The 10746-nt window shown below is 34.5% G+C and overlaps 1 protein-coding gene and 1 non-coding gene across 2 annotated transcripts; one reads left to right on the forward strand and one right to left on the reverse strand.

Annotated features, from left to right (window-relative positions):
• Positions 1–7: 7 nt before the first annotated feature.
• LOC133190006 (protein ABHD13-like) lies at positions 8–9753 on the forward strand. The gene is made up of 7 exons (XM_061325482.1): positions 8–278; positions 5793–6015; positions 6369–6469; positions 6864–7120; positions 7680–7784; positions 8061–8168; positions 9532–9753. Exons 1-7 carry the CDS (start codon positions 65–67, stop codon positions 9592–9594), a joined length of 1071 nt encoding a protein of 356 aa, XP_061181466.1. The 5' UTR covers positions 8–64; the 3' UTR covers positions 9595–9753.
• On the reverse strand, positions 385–459 carry Trnal-uaa (transfer RNA leucine (anticodon UAA)). The gene is given in 2 exon segments: positions 385–418; positions 423–459. It is a non-coding gene; the product is annotated as a tRNA-Leu (tRNA).
• Positions 9754–10746: the final 993 nt, after the last annotated feature.

Raw genomic sequence — 10746 nt, forward strand, 5'->3', positions numbered from 1 at the left:
GTCAACTTCCGGTTTGTTTGTTGGATGGCATGTAAAATAATCTTGAGTTGGGAAGTAATTTACTATGACAACAAACCAAGATGATGAAGAGAGTCTGATTCCAAAAGAGCAGAAAATGGGCTCAAAGCTTAGGATCCTTGAATTTGTTACACGTCTTGTTTTCTCGGTGTTGTCAAAGTTCTGGAAACTGTGTGCATCTGCAGGATTAATTTTGGTGTTGGTTTTCTGGTACTACGGAGGATTATTGACCTTTGCACTTCTTCTAGTCGGAGGATTTAGTAAGTAGAAAATTATAACATTACCTATTTTATTTATTTTTACAATGTATTGAAGTTTTGCATATTTCAACTGTAACAAGGAGCTAGGAGAGGAGAAAAATGCGACGGACCAGACCGGGATTCGAACCCTGGCCCCTGAATTTTCTTAAGTCAGGTGCTCTACCAACTGAGCTATCTGACCACCGGCAATCGTACCTGTCTGTCCACCACATTCCTCTCTCCTTAAAGATCTTTGCTTCCCCCCCCCCCCCCAAGACGACACTAACCCAGGCTCTTCCCTGGCAAGGTCTTTCACCTGTCACTTCCAAGGCATGGCACAGCACCAAATGTAATAGGAGAGGAGAAAAATGCAACCGTCCATACCAGTATTTGAACACAGGCCCCCTGAATCTCCTGTCAGGTGCTCTACAAACTGAGCTATCTGGCCTCCAGGAATCGAACCCATCTGACTGCCACATTCCTCTCTCCTTAAAGGTCTTCACCCCTCAAAGACATCAACCCAGGCTCTTCCCTGGCAGGTCTTTCACCTGTCATTTCCAAGGCATGGCATGGCACCAAATGTAATGGGAGAGGAGAAAAATGTGATGGACTAGAACGGAATTCATACCCCGGCCCCATGAATCTCCAGTCAGGTGCTCTACCAACTGAGCTATCTGGCCACTGGAGATCAAACCAGTCTGACTGCCACACTACTCCCTTCTTAAGAATGTTAAAGATCTTCGCCCCAGAAGACACCAACCCAGGCTCTTCCCTGGAGGGTCTTTCACCTGTCACGTCCAGAGCATGGCACGGCAGCAGTGTATTAGGAGAGGAGAAAATGTGATGGACCATACTGGAAATTGAATCCTGGACCCTAAATTTTCTCTAGACAGGTGCTCTACCAACTGAGCTATCTGGCCACTGGAGATCAAACCTGTCTGACTGCTACACAACTTTATAGTGAGCGCAGCGAGGAGAAAATTCAGACTTTGCACATTGATCCAAATGAATTTTGTTCCCACAATGCAACACATATGCATCTTGCTGCTGCATAACTATGTTCTCATGGTAACAATAAAAGTTCACCAAATAATAATCTCACTTTGATTTAATAGATATATTTGCAGATAAAATGTAGATTTAACGTTCTTTGTAACACTTTGCACTTTTCTTTTTGCACTTTGTTAAGGTAATGCTGCTAGTACTTACTTCCTACATCATGTGACTTCACCGTCTAGACATTCCAAATGTCTTTAGCGTTCTTTGTTAAAATTTGCACTTTTTAGACTTTGTTATGGTAATGCAACTAACATCCTACATCATGTGACTTCATAGTCTAGATGTTAAAAATATCTTGTGTGGTATGAAGATTCGAATCTAACACCCTAACGGTCACACCGTCAACATATTAAATAGATACCTACCTACCTACCTAGTCCTTGTTGCACCCAGAGGCACATAGGGAAAAGACTAGGGATTTCCATTCTTCTCTGTTCTTAGCTGTCCTCTCCGCCTCTCCCCAGGTAAGATTCATTTCCTTCAGTTCTTTTTCAACGGTTCCCCTTCATGTTGTTTTTGGTTGGCCTTTTCTCCTTTTCCCTTCTGGGGTCCATCTTAGTGCCACTCTTGTGATATCGTTTGTTGGCTTTCTTAGGACATGGCCAATCCATCTCCATCTGTATTTTCTTAGTAATGTCCTCATATCGGTTAATATATATTTTAAAAATAGATAGATAAATAATAAACTACATGTACATGTAATAGAATGTTTGTCATGGTCTGTACCCATGTGAAACTCCTAGATAATACCCTGATCATTAGCATTATACTTTGATGATACATACCACTTGCCTGACTGGGAAAAAAAAAACATAACTCAGAAAATTTCATTTGTGAAATGTGCTGATGTTTAGTTCATGTTCACATGATGCAGTCCAATATAAAACAAATATACTTAGTATCGCAACAGGGTTCGACACTGACATTTTTAGGCTTTAGTCCGGCCGGACTAGTACTTCTTTACTTTTACTAGTCCGCATGCGATTTTATGAGTCCGTCAAAAAAAAAATCAATGTTTTGTAACAGTTAATTTAAAATTTAACATTGCAATGTACTTTTTATACTTTTTTTGGGGAAAAAACCCCATTTATGTGAAAGGTTTTATTCCAAGATTTGTTGAAATCTTGCGATCAGGAACTACGATCGTATTCCTGATCTCGTTCATTTTTCTCTAACGTTATACATGACATCCAAACGTCTGACATCCTTCTTTATTAGGCCTATGTGTCATACTTAATCATGATCACTTAAATGTTTAATTTCATACCAATCAGTCCTAAAATTAAGCACCGAATTGACTCGTAATTACCTAACTTCCCACCAAGAAGCTAGAAAGCTAAAAATACATGCAGGGTTTTCCAGTGAAAGTTGTCGAGAATCGAACATCGGTAATTCAATGATTTTTTTTCCAGAAAATTTTATTAGTCCGTTAGGACTAATTAGCCACAGATTTTATTAGTCCGAATGAAAATGTATTAGTCTGAGACTAACGGACTAACGTTAATGTCGAACCCTGTCGCAATTACCTAGCGGTTATTTAACTTATTATCACTCTTTTGCAGCAAAGTCAAGGAAGTTCTAAATCTCGCAAGATTTCTGGGGCATAGCTTTGTTTAAGCAAGTGACAATCAAATGATTTGAACTATTAGCAATAAGTATGCCAAAAGTACAATGTATTCCCAAGGGTTGCACTCAAGATAGTAGGTCACCATATTAATAAGAGTATTTTATCAGTTTCCAAAAGTAAGAATTTATATCAGAAAGAAATGGTTGAAATTAATTAGAAGAGTCAGCTTAGTGAAAAATATCAACAAAAATGTAACACATGAGGACTAGCTCCTCTCAAGTTTTATTAGTGTGATTCAGCAAATGTACTGCAAGATATTTCACCAGGACTTATTTCTTATCTGTCTTTAAAAAATCTACAATGATCGATATCGCAAATGTATTCAACAGCACATTGTCCCAAGCTAACAGACTTTTCTTTACTCTTCTATAAAAAAGAGTTCTGTTAAATTAGGAATTCACAATATCAAGTATTTCAGAGTGCTAAAAGTAAAAGTGACCATTTATCTGCAGTCAAATAGCCAAATGCCTGGGTTTCTCTGGGTTACTGGCATTTCATGAACTGTGCATTAAAGACTATGATGATAGCATGCAAAAGGATCAAAGAATTCCACACACCAGACATAATTGATAGGAATTCTAAGTACAACTTGCATCCTTAGACATTGAAAATGGATATTGTGCATTAACATACATTGCTTCAAATACGGTGAAAGCATTTGACTTTTTCCTACCAGGCCTCAAAGAGGTGGAGGACAAGATTGTGAAAGATCCAATTGACAGCAAAGAATACAATTTGGATGAAGATAATGACTACACAGACAACGATTGCAGTGAAAATGAATTTGGATTGAATGTGTCATATCACGGAACTCCTTAATTTTCACACAGATTGCAACTGGTTGTCAAAGATGGACTTAAAGAACTTCCCCAATTTCAAAAATGTTTTGGATAAAAAAATTTCACACTTACAAAATATGAAAAGAAAGCTTTAATGCTTTCTGATATTTTGGAAAGAAGACATGTTCCAAAATAACTTAGTGGAATTCACAACTTCACATGATATTTTCTGTCCAGGTGTTAAAAAAGCTGGACATTGTGATCTCACTGCATATGAACCCAAAATGTAATTTTTAAACCATTTGAAGAGGGAACCATGATGATTCAGACAGACAACAATATTTCAGCTAGTTTAGCTGTTCTAACAATTTTGGGACAGGAACACACAATAGGCAACTGACTACAGCTCACAACAAGATAACTCAAGCTTTATAATTATCTTTGCAGAGAAGAATGGAGATCTATAAACTTTAAAATGAGGACTGATTTACAAATCTGTGCTGCTTTAGACCCAAGTTAAAGTTCAAGTGGTGTAATCAGACAAACTTTGTGATTTAATAGACAAGCTCCAAATGGAAGCAGCAAAGATTCTAAAGAGAGCCAGGTAATTCCCTCTTAGACCAATCAATTCAAAACTGTGTAGTCATGCTTTCTGGAAGGTGGATAGTCATGGATTCTAGCTTTATGGTGCCAACCAAGAAAAGACACATTTCAGTTACTGACTGTGGGGGTAATGGAATATAGTCCTTCTCTCTGGTAGAGGCTGCCTCTCAGAATATTAATGCATTAAAGTACTGGAAGAAGAGTTGCATCTAATCTATCCAACACTATCTGCTATGGCAGAATATCTATTACTAGTATTAGCTATTCCATTAGCATCAGCTGAATGGTTTTTCAGCATTGCTAAAAAAAACCTTTTGTCCAGAAAGATGCATACTGAATGATTATGTTAATGTCCATAAATTATATTGGCATGCATGTAATCATATAGCTTAAATTAGCAGACAAGAAGCAGTTCTAAATATTAGTACTAAAATACATGTAAATAAATTAACAATGAATTTACAATTTTCAATGCATGTAATGTATAATGTATTTGTTACTAATAAATACTAGTAATTACAAACTTCAGTAAAATATTTCCTGATAAAGTAAAAGTGATGATGATATAGAAAAGGTTCAACATCCCTTTGTTCACTCATATAACTTTTCAAACATATATAATATTTGTTGTTTAGGTATATTCTACAATGCCCAGGACTTACTATGTACAGACAATATTTGTTGTTTAGGTATATTCTACAATGCCCAGGACTTACTATTTTACAGACAATATTTGTTGTTTAGGTATATTCTACAATGCCTAGGACTTACTATTGTACAGACAATATTTGTTGTTTATAGGTATATTCTACAATGCCTAGGACTTACTATTGTACAGACAATATTTGTTGTTTAGGTATATTCTACAATGCCCAGGACTTACTATTGTACAGACAATATTTGTTGTTTAGGTATATTCTACAATGCCCAGGACTTGCTATTGTACTGACAATATTTGTTGTTTAGGTATATTCTACAATGCCCAGGACTTACTATTGTACTGACAATATTTGTTGTTTAGGTATATTCTACAATGCCCAGGACTTACTATTGTACAGACAATATTTGTTGTTTAGGTATATTCTACAATGCCCAGGACTTACTATTGTACTGACAAAATTTATTGTTTAGGTATATTCTACAATGCCTAGGACTTACTATTGTACAGACAATATTTGTTGTTTATAGGTATATTCTACAATGCCCAGGACTTACTATTGTACAGACAATATTTGTTGTTTATAGGTATATTCTACAATGCCTAGGACTTACTATTGTACTGACAATATTTGTTGTTTAGGTATATTCTACAATGCCCAGGACTTACTATTGTACAGACAATATTTGTTGTTTATAGGTATATTCTACAATGCCCAGGACTTACTATTGTACAGACAATATTTGTTGTTTAGGTATATTCTACAATGCCCAGGACTTACTATTGTACAGACAATATTTGTTGTTTAGGTATATTCTACAATGCCCAGGACTTACTATTGTACTACCCTGAGCAGCCTCCTCAGTCCAGATTGTTTGTCGACAGTCCACAGCGCTTCAACCTGCGCGGAGAAAACCATTTCATCACCACCAAAGATGGTGTCAAAATTAATGTGGTGCTTATTAAACATTCCAATCCTAATGCCCCAACTGTGATTTATTTCCATGGAAATGCCGGGAATATTGGACACAGGTTAGCACTAAATAAGATTATTCACCAGAAATTCATATTTCCATTCCCTTTAAGATATTGTCATGCATGCATTAAGATTTTCTCTCGTCAAAAGAAACTTATTACTCAACTCAGTCTCACTTATGGTGCAGATATCACAATGTTTAGATCAATATTCAATTATATTTGATGAAACTATATTTTGCATTCATTCTCAAGAAAAATAATTTTTGTCTATCTTTCATATCATTAGAAAAGGGAGTTACTTCAAGTTATTATTGACAGCGACTTTATAATACAGTATCACAATCAACTTGTGTTCTAGGTACCCTTATGTTGGTGATTTACTGGTACATAGATATGTTGTGTTCTAGGTACCCTAATGTTGGTGATTTACATAGATATGTTGGGGTGAATGTCTTGTTGGTTGAGTACAGGGGGTATGGGAGGAGTGAGGGATCACCTTCAGAGTCAGGTAAGGTGAAGGTCAGACAGATGAGAGGAGGCTTATAGAGAAATAGCCATTAAAAACAAATTAATTGTTAAATTATGCTTTTTGCCACATTGTGTTATTTCAATATTCATCCAATTAAATGCCCTAAATTTAATTTTTAAATTTACAAAAAAAAAAGCAACTGAAAGAAAGAAAGCAATAATTTTGTAGGTCATTGTTTGTACTATATGATTTAGGTTGAGTACTTTATGAAATGATCATATGCTTATGAAAATGTTAAAAGCATTCACGAAATTATTTCGCTGAATACAACACATACATACATTTAAATGACTTTTACTGTGTATTTAGAGAAATTGTCATTACCTGCAAAAATCTATGTTTTATGCAAAATTCTCACTTTATTGTATTGTAGGACTGTATTTAGACTCTGAAGCATCAATGGATTTTTTACTCAGCCGTCCAGATATAAATAAAGACAAAATAATAGTGTTTGGCCGCTCACTAGGTGGCGCTGTGGCTGCATGGTTAGCCAGCAACAAAAAATATTCTCCACATATAGTAGCACTAGTGTTAGAAAATTCCTTCACATCACTTCCAGACATTGCTAGATCAATTTTTGCAGATTTATACATTCTGGAATATATACCTGCCATTGTATTTAAAAATAAGGTAAGTCTAGGTAATATGTGATCTACAGCACTAGAATCAACTTGTCAAATCTGGGAGCTTATGCTTTAATTACCATAAGCATCGACCTCGCAGTCAGTATTGGTGTCCCAGGTAAAACTTTTCGGAGCAGACTTTTTCCTAAGTCATTCTATGCTCTATAATATATAATGACGAGAGAGCTTTTATTTTAATGTAATTATGCAACACAGTCACTCCCCAAAATTTTATTTCTCAGGTATATTTGTTTTGTTAGGATTCTGTTTGTACAACAGTAACCATTTTTCTTTTTATATTTTTTTCACTTATAAATAGCAAATAGGGTGTCTATCCTGGGAAGATAAGGTGTAGCAATGCTTTTTATTTTTTAGTTTAAAAAAAAAATTCCAACTTCTTATGCTAATGCTATTGAGTGTTGTACAGCAGTAGCTTTATAATTATAACTAAATTAGATAAAGTTTCTGTAATTCAGATTGATTATGGTTGTATCACATACATTTAAGTAACATAAAAATATAAGCATACACCTTGTTTAATATACATGTAGCTTTTTTTTCTGCAGTATCCTACAGTAAATCGAATTCAGAAGATTACCATTCCAACGTTATTTTTGTCAGGACAAGGGGACAAACTTATCCCTCCACGTATGATGTCAAAACTACACAGTGTAAGTATCTATAATTATGTCTGTCAGGTCATAGGGTAAAGCTTATATCTAAATTCTTGATTGCAAAAAATTTAGTTTGTGGAGATGCATTTTCAAGGGCGAGCATGATGTTTAAGAAGCAGAGAAATGCAAGCAAATGTCCTCAGAGGAAAGTTTTTGATTTAAATTGAAAAAGTTGTAGAGAGATCTCTGTATAAAAATTACAGTTCAGTGTGACCTTAGTAACAAAGTTAAACATTTAATGTATCGTTCTATGACTCTGTCATATAATTTCAGGTTTCTGGTAGTTCTCTTAAAAGAATAATCAGATTTCCTGATGGAACACATAATGAAACCTGGATGTCCCAGGGCTACTATCAAGCATGGATTAGTTTTTTGCAGGAAGTAAGTTTCTAATTCTTTATAAATTCCATGTCAACATACATGTATATTGAAAACCTCATGAATTCTTTTTGTACCCCCTTAAAACATTTTGGGTAAAGTACATGTATACTGAAATAATCAGTGATTTTTAATGCACATGGTTAGACATCCGCCTATCCATTTGTTTGTATTCGATTATTATTCTGAAACTATTCAACACATTTTTTGCAATTTTTTTTAGAATTTTTACTAGCAGAGGGTGTAAATTTATACTGTGCTAAGGCAAGGTGCAAAAGGAAAGTACATTGTAAATACTCATAGACATATACATGTAATACAATATACTTACACACTGTCACAAGAGAGAAAAAGTTGCATGATTGAAAGGAAAAAAAGACATGAAAAGGGGAAATAAACCAGATTGTAGATATTACCTGGTATACATTTACAAGTTCTGAGCAAAATTACTTGTTTATATATACATTACATATACATGTATATCACACACATATGTAAGTACATACTTCTATATAATTCACCATGATACAGTTCAAATGCCTGAAATTTAACTTGCAACAATGCTTTTAGCAAGAATCTACCAAGAGAGTTTAATATATCTAAATTCTTCACAATTTGATATCCAGAATAATTTTTATTTATCATGCAAATTTGTAAAATGATGAAATTAAGTGAAATAGTTCCTCTCTTTCCTTTGTAAATTTGCTATAATGAATAAGGAAATGTTCGTTATCTGTATTTTTTTCCTATCCTGTAACATTTGTAACTAAATGACAATAAAATATAATTCTGTACTTTACATGAGGGTTGAGTTCACCAAAAGATAAGCCTATGTCTTGATCATAAATCAAAGCCATTAAATAGACTAGGTTCAGGATCACAGGGCTTAGTTGAACCTCTGTAAGTAATATCTGAAAGCTCTACTTGCTGCATTAAGTACTGCTTGTGATGATGAGGTCTGTCACATTCTGCGTTTTGGTCAAGGTTACATATCTTGGATGTAAAAAAGGGGGTTAAATTTTTTTTTCATGTTAATAAAGAGGACAAAAATCTTTTACAAATTTGATGAGGATGAATACATGTAGCGGGGCAGGCCATCGTTGCTCAGGTGTGCATTGTGGCCTATGGGCCTCATTGCTTTTTTTTTTTTTTTAATTTTGCATATTTGAATATATATATTTGAAGATGTAAAGAAGCATTATAAGTATCTCTGAAGATTCTGGAGCCGATTCACCAGTATTATAATGAAAGTAAATGAAAACACCAGAGTGAATAAATGAAAAACCAAGTTTTCTAGGTGTGACTGCATGTGTTTTTCTTCTAATATTAAAAAAAAAATTATAATCACTTAATTTACCTGTTTTAGGTGTTCAGTTCAAAGAGAAAGATTGGTACTTCTGCAGGAGGAAGTAGAGTGGTGGATCTGTGAATTCCTATGCAATAACAACAAGTTAACTGTGGGTGTTCTTACTCTGTTAGAACTCCCTCTTAATCACCTATCTGTGATCAATTATTTGAATGACATATTTATGTCTTCAGATTATTCCTTAATTCTTAATTTTGAAAAAATCATGAACATGCAGTTATTTTTAATGCACTTGGTTATTTATTACATTTTCAAGATTGAAATACTGTAATTTATTTATCGTAAAAAAAGTTTTATTTTTTCACACTGTGAAAAATATCAAAACTCAAGATCTTCTTTCCCTTTAAGAAGAGTGTTATTATACCCCCAGCAAAAAAAGTTTGGGGGTATTTAGGAATCACCTTGTCCATCTGTCTGTCCATCTGTGCATATGTGTCCAGTCCATATCTTTCTTAAGGAGGAACATTAGAATCTACTACTTTACAAGAAGATTGTTCATGACCTGAGGGTGTGTCATGACCTTGACCCAAGGTCATTTGGGCAAGTTCAAGGTAACTGAAAGAAAAAGTTCATAATTTGTGTCCAGTCCTTATCTTTCTTATGGATAAACTTGGTGAGTTCCCTTTTTATACAAAGATTACTTATGACCTGAGGGTATGTCATGACCTTGACCCAAAGTCATTTTGCAAGTTCAAAGTCACTGACAGAAAAAGTTCATAATTCGTGTCTGATCCATATCTTTCGTATGGAGAATAATGGTGGGATGTTCAGAGTTTCCATTTCACAAAAAGATTGCTTATAAGCTGAGTGTGTGTCATGATGTTGACCAACAGTCACTGTAGAAAAAATGGATAAATAATGCATCCATACTTTCCAAGAGAGAAATACTTGAAAAATTTTTATTTTTTTTTCCAAAAGTAAAATAAAACAATGTTAGTATTGATGTTTTATTAGGCTGCATCTTAGTTTCATTCATTAAAAAATATAATGAAAAATTACCGGTAAATTTTCACTCTAAATGTTTAAACAAATTGTGAACACTAATACTAGTATTTAATGGATCTAAGAGGTCCTCTTAGATCCATTAAATACTAGTATTAGTGGTTTGGCACCTTTTCTGAAAAAGCCAGCGGAGGGTATTTGTCCATTTTGGACAGTTCTAGTTAAAAAAATGTTATGAGACAGCAAGAGTAAATGAACCATCCTGACAAGAGA

This window comes from Saccostrea echinata, unplaced genomic scaffold, assembly GCF_033153115.1.
Source record: "Saccostrea echinata isolate AGI-Se365-2 ecotype Australia unplaced genomic scaffold, CSIRO_AGI_Sech_v1 ptg000020l, whole genome shotgun sequence".
Taxonomy (NCBI): domain Eukaryota; kingdom Metazoa; phylum Mollusca; class Bivalvia; order Ostreida; family Ostreidae; genus Saccostrea; species Saccostrea echinata.

Coding starts and splice junctions, on each gene's coding strand:
- LOC133190006 (XM_061325482.1), top strand. CDS start 65: ATGACAACAAACCAAGATGATGAAGAGAGTCTGATTCCAAAAGAGCAG. Junction 6,016..6,368: donor GCCGGGAATATTGGACACAG/GTTAGCACTAAA, acceptor GTTGTGTTCTAG/GTACCCTAATGTTGGTGATT. Junction 6,470..6,863: donor GGGATCACCTTCAGAGTCAG/GTAAGGTGAAGG, acceptor ATTGTATTGTAG/GACTGTATTTAGACTCTGAA.